This window comes from Naegleria fowleri, assembly GCF_008403515.1.
Source record: "Naegleria fowleri strain ATCC 30894 chromosome Unknown tig44, whole genome shotgun sequence".
Taxonomy (NCBI): Eukaryota; Heterolobosea; class Eutetramitea; order Acrasida; family Naegleriidae; genus Naegleria; species Naegleria fowleri.
Window position 1 is genome coordinate 331,748 of NW_025407976.1, and position 13,651 is coordinate 345,398.

At 36.8% G+C, this 13,651-nt stretch overlaps 6 protein-coding genes across 6 annotated transcripts; 3 read left to right on the forward strand and 3 right to left on the reverse strand.

Moving 5' to 3' along the window:
- Positions 1-380: 380 nt before the first annotated feature.
- On the forward strand, positions 381-1,512 carry FDP41_005471 (uncharacterized protein; the record flags this gene model as incomplete). The annotated part of the gene is made up of 3 exons (XM_044708999.1): positions 381-632; positions 687-847; positions 912-1,512. 3 exons carry the CDS (start codon positions 381-383, stop codon positions 1,510-1,512), a joined length of 1,014 nt encoding a protein of 337 aa, XP_044560190.1.
- An 85-nt stretch (positions 1,513-1,597) lies between these two features.
- On the reverse strand, positions 1,598-5,417 carry FDP41_005472 (uncharacterized protein; the record flags this gene model as incomplete). Its single annotated transcript, XM_044709000.1, has 3 exons — positions 1,598-3,606; positions 3,852-4,331; positions 4,445-5,417. The coding sequence occupies 3 exons, from the start codon at positions 5,415-5,417 to the stop codon at positions 1,598-1,600; spliced, it is 3,462 nt and encodes a 1,153-aa protein (XP_044560191.1).
- A 93-nt stretch (positions 5,418-5,510) lies between these two features.
- FDP41_005473 (uncharacterized protein) lies at positions 5,511-7,444 on the reverse strand (the record flags this gene model as incomplete). The annotated part of the gene is made up of 3 exons (XM_044709001.1): positions 5,511-6,731; positions 7,074-7,114; positions 7,348-7,444. The coding sequence occupies 3 exons, from the start codon at positions 7,442-7,444 to the stop codon at positions 5,511-5,513; spliced, it is 1,359 nt and encodes a 452-aa protein (XP_044560192.1).
- Positions 7,445-7,842: 398 nt separating this feature from the next.
- FDP41_005474 (uncharacterized protein) lies at positions 7,843-9,678 on the forward strand (the record flags this gene model as incomplete). Its single annotated transcript, XM_044709002.1, has 1 exon — positions 7,843-9,678. One exon carries the CDS (start codon positions 7,843-7,845, stop codon positions 9,676-9,678), a length of 1,836 nt encoding a protein of 611 aa, XP_044560193.1.
- A 53-nt stretch (positions 9,679-9,731) lies between these two features.
- On the reverse strand, positions 9,732-10,172 carry FDP41_005475 (uncharacterized protein; the record flags this gene model as incomplete). The annotated part of the gene is made up of 3 exons (XM_044709003.1): positions 9,732-9,763; positions 9,864-10,032; positions 10,161-10,172. The coding sequence occupies 3 exons, from the start codon at positions 10,170-10,172 to the stop codon at positions 9,732-9,734; spliced, it is 213 nt and encodes a 70-aa protein (XP_044560194.1).
- A 284-nt stretch (positions 10,173-10,456) lies between these two features.
- Positions 10,457-13,621, forward strand: FDP41_005476 (uncharacterized protein; the record flags this gene model as incomplete). Its single annotated transcript, XM_044709004.1, has 2 exons — positions 10,457-11,810; positions 11,859-13,621. 2 exons carry the CDS (start codon positions 10,457-10,459, stop codon positions 13,619-13,621), a joined length of 3,117 nt encoding a protein of 1,038 aa, XP_044560195.1.
- Positions 13,622-13,651: the final 30 nt, after the last annotated feature.

The window sequence follows — 13,651 nt, forward strand, 5'->3', positions numbered from 1 at the left end:
TGGGATTGGTCGTAGGCAACAGATTGTTCAGCCTTTCCTTCTATTGGACTAGTTATTGGACAACTTCTAGGCTCGTTGAGAAAAAATTTGTATTACCCAAATGCAGAATATAAAAGTGCAGAATCTGAGGAGACTGAACAATCCGTGTTTGACATGTTTGACACTAAGGGAATATTAAATGTCACTCACTCATCGAATGGAAAATTGATTCAACAAATTGTGGACATGTGGGATCATGAACCAATCTTGAAAAAGGTCTATACGCTAAGAACAAAATTGTACATCTCCTTAGAGAGAAATTTAAGAACATTTTATCTCAAGAGACAGTTTCATTAAAGGTTGAGCATGATGAACCAGAGAGAAGGACAAATAGTGATGAAATGATTGATTCTTCTGGCAACCATTCCTCTTGTATTTTTCCTTTAGAATGCACTCCTAAAATCAAAAACATTAATGAAATTCATATAGGAAACAATGGATGGATAAGTATATGTACAGACGAGGCTATTCATCAGAAGGAGTTTAAAGCATTTCACCTTGATAAGAAATTCGATAGAAAAGATTTAGGATTGCAAAAGAAAAATTTATCCAACGGAAAATTCTTAACGACTGTTAGGGGTTCACAATTGATGGTAAGCATGATTTTTTGTTAATGTTGGTGCAAATGACAAAATGGTGCAACAAAGGTTGTAGATTCTCACATTCCACGACTATCCACTTTGTATCTTGACGGATCGAGACCTAGGCTGAGATCTATTATTGAGCTTGAAAATTTTGTTTTTAGTTCTATTCATTCGTTTTGCTTCTCAACTAATGATGAAAACATTTGCTACATATCAAGCGATCAGTAAGTATCAGTCGTAAAAAGGATCTCACAGCATAAAAGCACAATCTATAATTTAAATTTACAGTGGAGTCATTTCATCGTTCAAAATTGAAAACAAGTCGGCAACTATGGTTGACCAAAAACAATTTCCAACCACGATCAAAAAATTGCAAGCTGTAAATATTGACTCGTCCAAGGAGGCTCTGTTTCTCGTTGGTGAACATCATATCGATTATATTATGATCGAGGTCCAGAGCGGATTGCATCCATTATTTGTGGGAAAACCTAAACCAGTAATATGTAATCTATTGAATACCAACCAATATTGGCTAAGCTCGGCACAGTGTATTACTATAACATGTTCAAATCATCGAGCTCTCATCAAAGAAAAACATACCTTCATTGTTTTAGACTTGACACAAGACATCATCACCCACATTTACAAAACGCCAAGCCGTGACCAAACCATTACATATCTTACCTTACTCAAAAACGGCATTGTTGTGTTTGGTGAATATGATGCAACTTCCCAGCTGACCAAAATTTTTTTCCTAAACGAAAGGTTTGAGCCTTGCCATGTCCCTTTTGGAGTTCCTGGATATTTAAACCTTATCAAACAGCTTGATGACAATAAGTGTTTATTGCATTTTAATGATGATTCGTTGAAAGTTGTGCAAATAAATTGAGCCCAAAATCACCACTGCAAATAGAGCTCAAGTCTGCTGACGAGGAGCAACATTGGATCCTTTGCTGTCAAGTGTTCAGAACAAATTATATCATGGAATCCAATTCGTCATCATTATCTTCAAGCAGTCTTTTGCCTGCAGCTTTCGATAAATGCTGCTGCTGGTGATGGTGAGGTTTCTCTGGAGTTGATCCTAATAAAAGGCCATCATCATCTACGCCAAGTAATAGTGACGGGAATTCAAAAGATGTTTCCTCAATGTTCTGATCATACTGATGTCGCGAGTCAGCAGTAATTACTGTGGTGGATTTTGAAGGGACATCTTTTGAATTTCTATCGTTAGTGACAGAGTTGTTGGTGGTGCTTGGAGCTCCTTTTGAAAGAAGGGTGGAGAGAAATCCTCGCCTTTTGTTGGTTGTGGTGCTTGTAGCGTTGGTTGCTGTGGTAGTAGTGAGGTTTGTTTCAGTATTTGTTGTCGTGTTGGTAGTTGCACTTGTGGTCGTCGTAGTTTGGTTGTTCGAGTTAGTTGATGTTGGTAAAAGGGATTTTGACGCTCTGGTTCCAACCACCTCCATCGATTGAGTTTGTTTTGGAGGAGCTTGCTGCACTTGTGGTAATAAAGTCTTTGAGTTCAGCGCTGAAGGTTGATGTTGCTGCACTTGTAAAAGTTGTGGCATTGCAGTAGTGCTGTGTTGACCAGGGAGTTGTCTTGCAGTGTTCTCATTGTTCAACCTCTCAATCTGTTCCTTCTGATCATGGTCATCACTTGTATCTATCAACAGAGTGTCACTGTTGTTAAACTCCAATCTTCTCATGACTCCTTGTCTTTGTTCGAGATGACGTCTAAAATTACTTTCAATGGTGGTATTGGATAAGGAAGGTGTTTTTTGAATGTCTTTTTCTGCATTGTCCAACTCTTCAGAAGTAATAATGAGTGATTTCTTCTTTTTAGGTTGATAATCATTCTCCTCAGTAGGAGTTGTTGACATTGTGAATTGTGAGTTGTTTGTTGAATTCATTTCTTTCATTTGTTCTAACTTTCTCTTTGTTTGAAGTGAGGTTCTTCTCATCACTTTTGAATGACAAGTATCTTCCAAATCATTCATGGTGGTGTCATCTTCTTGAAAATTAAAGACATTCTCTTCGTTGTCATCATCATCATCAATGAGTAATTCTCTTGTCCGAGTGTACTGAGGATCATCCTCAGTGGTAGTATCTACTAATTGTTGTTTTTGTAAGCTATTTCTATCACCATCATGAATACCAGAATCATTATTTCCAACATCATCACCTCCATCACTTAAACGCTTAGATGAATGTCTTTTTCTCGTCGTTGTTGTTGATGATGGTACATTTGGTAATTCCTGTTGAATTCCCAACTTGTACAATACCAATTGAATATAATTCGAATAATCCTCATCTGGATCCAATGGAAAATTAGAATGCAATACAGATTCCACATTCAATAGAGAAGAAGTATTCGATGAAATATCCACAGTCAAAACAGACATGATTGCATCTTGAAGAGTCACTTCATGACGACACATGAGACGTGCATGTGCTTGTGCGAGTCGAACTAAACTCTCCAATAAACGAATGGTCGTACGTGCTGCCACTCTTCGATCTGCTCTTCTTTGCAATCGATAATATTCTGTTAAAATACGTCCACTTTCAGGTGTCAATTGGGGATGATATTCTGATTTGACAAATGAAATGTATGCTCTCAATTTATCAAAAGACCACAATTGAGAATCTTCTTCTTCCATTTCTTGTTCATTTAAAATAAAAGAACTCACTCGATAATCCCATTCTTCATCTTGTGTATCCAATAATACGAGTACAATATCAAAACGAGAGAGTAATGGACTTGCCAATGCACAATTCACACTCAAACTAGCACCCAAATCATACTTTCCTTTTGGATTACATGCTGCAAGTACAGTGGTTCGAGTATTTAATTTACAAACAAGACCTGCTTTGGCAATACTGAGTGTTTGTTGTTCCATAGCTTCATGAATGGTGGCACGATCATGATCTCGAATGGAATCAAATTCATCAATACAACAGACACCACCATCAGCGAGAACGAGAGCACCTGTGTGGTGTGTGCAGTGGTGGCGAATATGCATTTGGGTTTCGTTTGGATATGTAGTATTTGGGTTTCATTTGGATGTGCATGGAGTGGGTATACGTAGTTGTTGTTCATATGGATCCATGTTATTGAAGGGATCAATTGATATACATTTAAAGGTGATGGTATTGTTGATGGTGTTGGTATTGTTGGTGGTATTGGTGGTATTGGTTATGTGATTAAGGATGCATGTGTCAAGAAACACTTACCCGCTTCCAGAGTCCAATCTCCACCTGATTCTTTGGTGGCCATCACAGTCAATCCCGCACTCGTAGTTCCAATTCCATTCGTCATGACATAACGAGGACTGAGTTTAGAAGCATATTTCAGAAATTGACTCTTTCCAGTTCCAGGATCACCAACAATCAATAAATGAGACTCTCCTCGAATACGTGTGTTATTCTTCTTCATAGGTACTCCTCCAATGATGGTCAATGCCACAGCCAATTTCACAAAATACAGTCCATACAATTGAGGACACATGCTCTTCAAGATTAAATTTCTACCAGCCAATGGTTTTTCATGATACTCTTGCCAAAAATGTTTAAATTCAGATTTAATCTCCTCAGTGACATTCATGGCACTACTCTTCTTTTCATTACTGATTCGAATATGATTACACCAAATGGCCATATCAATGGAACAACGAACATCATTTTTAAGAGTTTTCCATCGACGATAGGGAACACCTGATGACAATGATTCAACTCATTCATTCATTCATTATTGATGATGATATCATGATGAGCCATAGATAGACAGTAAAAAATTCAATGTCCATTAACGAACTTGAACAACCTACCTGTAATAATAATATCATCTCCTGCTTTTACAACATCTACTAAATCATCTTCTAAAACAACGAGAATTGATCTCGGTATACTTCCAACATGAAGTTGTGAAATTTTGTCTTGAATCTTAATTTCTTGATAATCTCTGCATACAATCTCTTCATCTCTAGATGTAAATGATTTTCCACCACAATCTTCAACTGGACATTGTGTTGGTTTTACAATCATATTATATTGTTCTCGATCTGCTATAATTTCAAATGGTTTTTTACATTTTCTACAAATATAGACCTTTTTGAATTCTAACATTTTAATTGGACCTGTTTTTATGACAGTTCCACTCACAGATATCAATCGGTTAGTATCACAACTTCTCACTGAACTCACAGATGTTTTTGTCACTTCATTACATTGTGGAAGAGTATGCAAACGAACATGTACGAGTAATTTAAGTTTAAATTGATCTTTCATCACTTCTTGTTTGTCAATATATCGTTGTTGAGCTTTGATTAAGGCTCTTTCAAATATTGGAATTAATTCAAATGGATATGAAATTAAAAGAGATCCAATTTCAATGTTGGCAGACATGAAATGAAGAACATCTATAAATACACTATAATGAATGGTATCATCATTGGTAAGAGTGAGAGGAGGACATAAAATATCACGAATATCCTGTACATGATATTTTTCTAAATAGGCAATCATGACTCTTTCTACATCACTTTCTGATTTATCTCCAATTTTAAAAGCGCACCATTGTGGATTTGAATGAAGACCAACACTCACATGGTTTGCTCCGACACCATGATTGGGTTGAGAAGAGGCTTGTTGTTGAACAGCATGAGAGAATCGATTTCTCGGAGGAGGTGCAAAATTAGCGAGTTGTTGTTGTTCTTCTTCAAAATGATCATTAGGCTTACCACCGTCATCATCCGAATGGTGGTGGTGGTTGTTTTTACGAGAAGAACGTTTTGGGGGCATTTTTTTTAATTCTAAATTTCCAAAAAGAAATGGAATTGGGAATGGTTCAATTTATTTCAAAAAGTCATGACAGACACGGTCTCTTACTCTCGCTCACAATTTGTCTAAAATGATCGATTGAGAAAGTGAATTGTATGATAATTGAGCTCCTGCATGTTGAACAGTAATGGATGCAATAAAATTCGATAATTCCATTGAATCTGGAATTGGAATATCACATGAAATGAAATATGCAAAAGACCCAACCCAAGCATCACCAGCTCCAGTGGTATCCACCACATGTTCTACTTTTTTACCTTTCACATGAATGAATTGTAAAGAACAAGTACCATCATCACCACCACTACTACTACTTTTACCACCATCGTCACCACTACTTTTACCACCACTATCACTACGATTGGTATTGTCTTGTAAAGAAACACCTTGTTCCTTCTCATCATCATTTTGCAAATCATCTTGTTGTGAATACAATGCAGCACATCCTCTCTCACCCAATGTAATGATCACATTTGGAATGTTCAATTTTTCATGAATTTCTCGACACATCTCTTCAATGAGAGTATCATTTTGAATAAAATCAGAGTCTAGAGGATTCTTTCCAATCACTATTGGTGATTCACTTTCATTACAAATTAAATAATCCACATATTTTGGTAAATCACGACATGATTCAGGTAAATTCAAAATATTTAAAGCAGGTGCTGCATTGAAAATAGTAATAATTCCTTCTTGTTTTGCTCTTTTCAATGTATAATAAGTGGTAGGAAGTGGTGTTTCATTTTGACATACCACTACTCGACATTGAGAAATATCATCCCATGACTTGTCAACCATTTCAACACTAAATAAATCATTAGAACCTCCAACCAAAACAATGGAATTATTTCCAGATTCATTTTCAACAAAAATTAGTGCTTGACCAGTGGGAATGGTTGTTGTATTGTTGTTGTCAATAGGAGTACTAGTAGTACTAGTAGTAGAACTAGTAGTAGTTGCAATAGTAGTAGTATTGTTGTTGTCAATAGGAGTACTAGTAGTAGAACTAGTAGTACTAGAACTAGTAGTAATACTTGAACTTTTAACAGCTGTGTGAATATTCTTGTCCACATGATAGAAATGATTCTCCTTGTAGTATTGTTTCATCTCAATTCCATAAGAATCATTTCCAACCACTGAAACAAATACCACACGTGGTTCCTTTGAAGACAATTTAGAGATACAAAATGCTTGATTTGCTCCTTTACCACCAAAATGTTGTTCAAAAGAAAGAGCAGAGAGTGTTTCGCCTAATTTGGGAAATCTTGGAACTCTCTGTGAAAAGTGTTGAATGAATGAATCCAAGATGGTCAACAACAAGAGATGATGAAATAATGAGAGTGATGGATCAAGGTGGTGGTGGTGTAATATCAATGTTAGAGATGTGTGTATCAGAATATTGTTGTGTTTGTTGTTACAGAGTGTATATATATCAGAATGTTGTTGTAATTGTGTGAAAATGATCATATTAGGATTGAAAATTCCATCAAAATCGGATGAATAGGATGATCATGGGTGAATCATTATTATATTCAATCGAATGATAAATATATATACATTCATGATGTGTCAACAACACAATCAACACTATTTAAAATTGATTAATCGATAACTTACAAAAGTGAGATCAACATTCGAGCTTCCAACCACAGCAACACCTTCAGAGATTGATATATTGTGTAGGTAACAATTGATATGCATCATCAAAATGGGGTTAATTGGGTTTGGTAGTTAATTTTGATGATGATGATCCATACAATCATATATAGAACACAAAATATAATCACCACCATGACCAAATAATAATATATTCATCACCATCATCATGTTCATTCATACAAAAAGTGATCGATCACTACGAATGGGTTGATGATCAAAAATAAATACACACCCTTCTCAGAAGATAAAACAGTATCATTGTAGCTGTCGAACACTCCTGACGCTGAACCAGTCATTGCACCTTTTTCAGTACCGGACGAAGACAACATTTTTTAAATACGTGAGTGAGCGCTGATGTTGGCGCTGATGATGATTCAATGGCCCAGTTTCTTGTGGGTCCATTTGTGTATATATATATATATTCTCATGGAAGAGATCACTGGTAGTATGAGAGGAGTGAGATGCGTATGTGGGTCCTCTCAGGTAAATCATTTTCCGAAAATCTGAGCTCGAGCTCAAATTAATTGAATACTAGGAACATGAAACCCTTCATCTGGTTAATTGGTAATTACCAATTAGTTGATTCATTCATTCCCATGGGTGAGTCAACACGATGCGCCTTCAAGAGGAACATGTTGACCCGCCACATGTGACTCTAACTGTTTCGTTACTACTGGCAACCAATGTTCAACCTTCAACTTGGGTTGTAAATTCTTAGCGCCAAAAAATGTCTGAATTATCTCCAAATCATGAAAATGCAAACCACGGAGAGGAGGGTTTTGATGTATTTCATTACTCTGACGATGAAGAACATGAACATGACGGTGATGTAGAGGAACAAAAGGAATCATCATCACCTTCAAACTTGATCAAAAACAATCAGAGACCTCCCTCAAATAAGAGTTCCAAAATTCTTCCTCAATTCTCATCCCGACCACAAACCAATTCTCAAGTAACGTATATGGAAAAGTTTGAAGTTGAAAAAAGCGACTACAACAATGAGAATGTACCTGTTGATGATCGAGTGAGGTTACTTGTAAATAATCAAAAGAATAACCAACCAGCTTCTTCAGCAATGAATGAATCGTTCGGAGAGTCCTTTGATGATTCTTTTCATGAAGACAAAGATGAGATTGAAGAAGAGGAAAAGCCAAATGTAGCAAGTGTAGATACTTCGGTACATGCTTCGGATAGTCAGCAAGTTCAAGATCTGAAAAAGAGAATCAAGCACGATGAGAAAGTCATTGCTAAACTTAAAAAGTCAAATCAAAATTTAAAAGAACAACTGTTCCAATTGAATCAAATTGTGGATGAACAACTCATACAAAAAGGAGTGGACGTTCCTAAACCAAAACCAACTGTGAAGACCGTTCTTGTGGGAAATGAACAAGAGCTCAAAGTTCTTCGAAAGCAACATGAAATTGACAAGAAAACCATTGAGAGATTGCAAAAACAATTATTTAATGAAGGAAACCCAGAAAGAATTAAATCTTTGGAGAATAAGGTTAAAGAATTAAAACAACAGTTAGATGAAGTGAGAGAGGAAAATAAGAGCTTAAAGGTCATACAACGAGAACAAAGTAAGGCTTTGGAAAATACAGGAGTTCAAGATAAGGCAATGGACCTCATGAAGAACGAATCCAAATTTCTCAATGCCAAAATTGAAAAGCTGAGAGAGAAATGCAAGGAGTTAGAAGAACTCGTCAATCAAAAGAACAAAATGCTATCCGTTTATGAACAAAAAGCGAAAAACCTTGATACCATTTTACGAAGAAAGAATTTAAGCGAAGATGGAGTTGCAAAGATCGATGAACTCTCCAAACAAGTGGAAGAGTTAAATCAAACCAACGATAAACTGTCCAAAGAGGTTGTCGTTTTGAAGAGAGCAAGAGAAACCATTGAAAAGAAGGCCAAAATGATTGCCTATCAATCGAAACAAGATGTGAAAAAGTTTTCTCAAGAAAATTCAGAGTTGCGAAATGCTTTGGAAAAGAGAGACAAGGACATTAGAAGTCTCAACATGACCCTTAAACAAAACAAATTGGAGCAATACATGATTAATGTGAGTCCAATTCCAACACCAACCAATAGCTCCTCCTCTTCCTCAACAGCAGATTCCAACTTGTTTTCAGCAACGCCCAACACTGTGTCGAATGCTCCAGGAAGCTCTTCGTCCTCCAACAACACGAACAACAAGAAGAGCGCTGTGAGTAGTCCAAGTCATCCACCAAAACAACCAATCACCAAACCTTCAGCAACAAAGGCAAACACTACCAACACGACCACCATACAAGAACACAAGAAGGGTGTTACCAAGAAGAATAACATCCAAACATTAGGAGAAAACCGAAAAGTACCAAGTCCACAACCAATAACCACGCAATCCTCCAACGATATCAGGCAGGAACAGTCCAATCCAACAACAGTCGAGGAAGATGTTGGTGATGATCTCGATGATTTTGATGATTTTGAAAATGAAATGGAGGATACAGACCAGCAAGCCGTCATTGAACAGGACACAAAACTCAATGAAGATGCTAATATCTTCGCTCCTTCTTTTTAAATAAACAACTTTTATTGTCCCATTTGTACAACAAAACGGCCGCTATTAGAGTACTACTTTAACTGATGAATTTGTCTTGGAAGGTCTGTGGATGAATCAATAATATTCATCAAATAATTATAAGCAATCATGATGATGATTTTGAATTTGTTGTTTTTGAAATCAAAATTCCAATCTCTACATACCTTCAATAGGAGTTTCAGCATCTCCTTCAACCCTTTCAAAAACTGCTTCTTTGAAAGCATTAGCTTTTCTCATTTCAACTTTTCTAACTTTAGGGTCCTTGATAACACGTCTCAAGAAATAAGAATTTAATTGGATGTACTTTAAGAAAGACAATCCGGTACGGTAAGTCTGTAATACATAATATTATGTAATATTAAAATTTTAAGAATATAATTCGGCATCAACCAGTCAATATCAAAAATCGGGTTTTCATTCCATCATCATACGGTCAAAAATGAGCCAAATGAAACACATACTTGCTCGGACATGATGGCGTTTTATTTTTTGATGCTCAAAGTGAGATGCTGGAGGTTGATAGTGAAGCGTTTTTGACTATCAACATATCACAGCGAGAGGATGGAATGGAGAGAGTGTTTATTAGAGAGTGCAGCCACTCATGGGCTCGTTCTGTATGAATTCGGACGACTTTCACTTTGGTTCTTCTTCAAAACATCACACTCCCCATTGTAAAGTTTTAGGATAGCTGCACAATGATTGGTTCATAAAAAATACCTTTCTGTTGGTGTTGGCGTCGGAAAACACAGTCGAAGATATGCCTAAAACTAAGAAAAGCAGATCAAGAAAGTCTGTAAATGATGACGATGATGACTCTGAAGAACCATTACACGAATTTGAAACTTCCTCAATAGATTCGTCTGAAAATTCAAACGATAACGACATGGAAGAAGGCTCTGATGAAAGCAACTCTATTTCTTGGAGAGATCGATTGAAACCTTCAGTTTCTTCCCCATCATCCAAAAACTCAAAGAAAAGAGGTAAATTGGAGAAGAATAAAGGCTCATCATCATCGTTGTCGGTTAAGAAGAAAAAACCAGCAAGAAAGAAAAAAAAGGTTTCCTCTTCGTCCTTGACTGAAATATCTCCTCCCTTCGTTGATTTTACCACTACGGATGATTTCAATGATTCATTACCAGACGCAGTTTATTTTAGCAGACTTGTTTTGGATAAATTGACTATGGAAGAAGTTAGAGACTTGCCCATTCAATATTCCATAGAGTTTCCGGAAGACTATTTAGCGGTTAGAAATGTCATTCTGTTCATGTGGTGGAATGACATTGCAACATGGATCAATTGTGATACTCTTTTAGAACAAATTCCCAACCTTGCGTACATTAAGAAGAAAACGATTGTTTCACCATCACTTTTATCAGAAATTATAGTTGTAGCATATGAATTTTTGAATCGACATGGATTCATCAATTATGGATACATGTGTAGCACTAGATACCCAAAACCAGTGGATACTAGTTTGAAACCCCATCATTTTGAGTTACTGAAAAGAACTCCAATTCTGAATAAGGAACATAAGCATGTGGTCGTTATTGGTGCAGGTATATCTGGAATTTTGGCTGCAAAAAAACTTCTTTCTCTTGGATATCAAGTTACAATCATTGAGGGGCGTGGAAGACCTGGTGGTAGAGTGTTTACTGATTACTCTTGGACTGATCATTCTCCTGTTGATATTGGCGCATCAATTATCACAAATACGTCTGCTTCTCCGATTGTATGTCTTGCGAACCAAACATTGATCAACTTGGTAACCATGCCAAAAGAAGATCAGTTATTTCAATCGAACGGAAAAAAAGTTCCAAAAGATTTGGATGAAAAATATACCAATCTCTATAATGAAATTTTGGATCGAGTTTGTTCCTTAAAATTTCCTGAACATGAAGAGGAACGAGAATTGTATCGAAGAGATCCTAACTTGGGATTTTCAGATAGACATCCCAAAGATTTAAGTTATGAAGCACGAGTGAACAAAACAGACATGTCACTGGGATATGCTCTCGATAAGATGATTGATTATTATGTTAGTCAGGTCCCTGAGCAAGACCGAAAAACAATGAAAGAGGTATTACATTGGCATGCAGCAAATCTAGATTATGGTAAGTTCATTAAAACGAGAGAATATTTTAATGACATTATGATTTTAGGTGTTGGACATGATGTAGAATCAGCCTCACTTTATCATTGGGATCAAGATGATATTTATGAACTAGGTGGAGATCATTCTTTTGTAAAGGAAGGATTTTCAAAGATGATTGATATGCTCTGTAATGATACCCAACAGTTAGAGAATAATGTGATTCGTTTTAATCAAATGGTGACTGAAATTGACTATTCTGACCCGAAAATAGTCAAGGTAAAAACAAAAACTACTCCCAAGTTCGAAAGTATTCATTCCAATCCAATTGGAGAATTCAAAACATACAAACCAGAAAAACAGCCAACCAATGACACATCACAAGAATTTACATATCCATGCGATGCAGTTTTGGTAACTGTACCACTGGGAGTTCTACAAGGAAAATCTCCATCAAATGTTTTCAATTTTAATCCTCCATTGCCAGAATGGAAAACTCAAGCAATTCACAAACTAGGTTTTGGGTTACTGAACAAAATAATTTTAGAATTTGATTATGAATTTTGGGAAAAGAGTCACTTTTTCTTTGGATTAACTCATGATAATCCTAACGAACGAGGATTTTGCTACTTGTTTTGGAATTTATATCCTCTCACACAAAAACCATTACTATGCGGTCTAGTGGCTGGAAAATCAGCATTTGAATTGGAAAATGATGCGAATAATTTAGAATTTATCAAATCTAAGGTAATGAAATATTTAAGGAAGGCATATCATTGGAGTACGGAACTTCCTGATCCTAAAAAGATTTTGAGAACGAATTGGTATAGTGATCCAATGAGTACAGGATCGTATTCGTATGTGAGAATTGGTGCCACTGGTGATGATTATGATTTATTGGCTGAGAGTGTGGAAGATCGAATCTTTTTTGCTGGTGAGCACACAAGTCGCAAATTTCCAGCAACAGTAATGGGAGCAGCAGTTTCTGGATTGAGAGAGGCCGCAAAGATTGATGCTCATTTTGCCAATCTTTCGACATGTAACAATAGACTCACACGTTTGAAACAATCGAATGGAACGAATGTGAGTAGTGGAAGTGCCTCAAAAGACTTGACCAATAATGGTCATTGCAGCAAACCCGTTTCAACCAATCACTCGAGGAATGAGAGTAATCATACAACTAGCACCACCAGCAGCAGCAACAACATCACCAGCACCACTACTACTACTACCAGCACTACAAGCACCGTTTCTTCAGAGAGCTCTCTGCTTGCCTCAATGGTTAAAAAATCCAATGTCCTGACCATTCAACCATCATCCTCCAGTCAAAGTCGAGGATGGAGAAGGACTGCCATGACACCATCTTTACATTCACAACAAAACGAAGTATCTAAATCTTCCTCACATCATTTATCACCTACAACAACAGGAACGACTGCAACAACACTTCACAACACGTTGATACCTGTGACTCCTCCATCTTTGCACTATGCAGCCACCACCACTACCACTCTTCCACCTCCTCATTCAACAACTGGCATAATGTATCATGGGGTTGCACCACCACAAGTTGGAGGAACCATTTATGCAAAAAGTACTCCCATACCCCCTCCACCTCCTCGTTCAGCAGGAGGATTTTATGCATTGTATCATGCACCACAACCAACACCACCATCTTCCACTCACCATCCTACGACTACCTTAATGACTCCAACCCTTTACGCCTATCCTCCCTTCGCTGTGGTGAACACACAACCCACAGACAAAAATCCGTTGGATGACGTCAAAAGAAACCACCACTCCAACGTCACACGAGAAAAGGCCAATCAATAAAAACCTTTTGTTTTAAATTAACACTAAAAA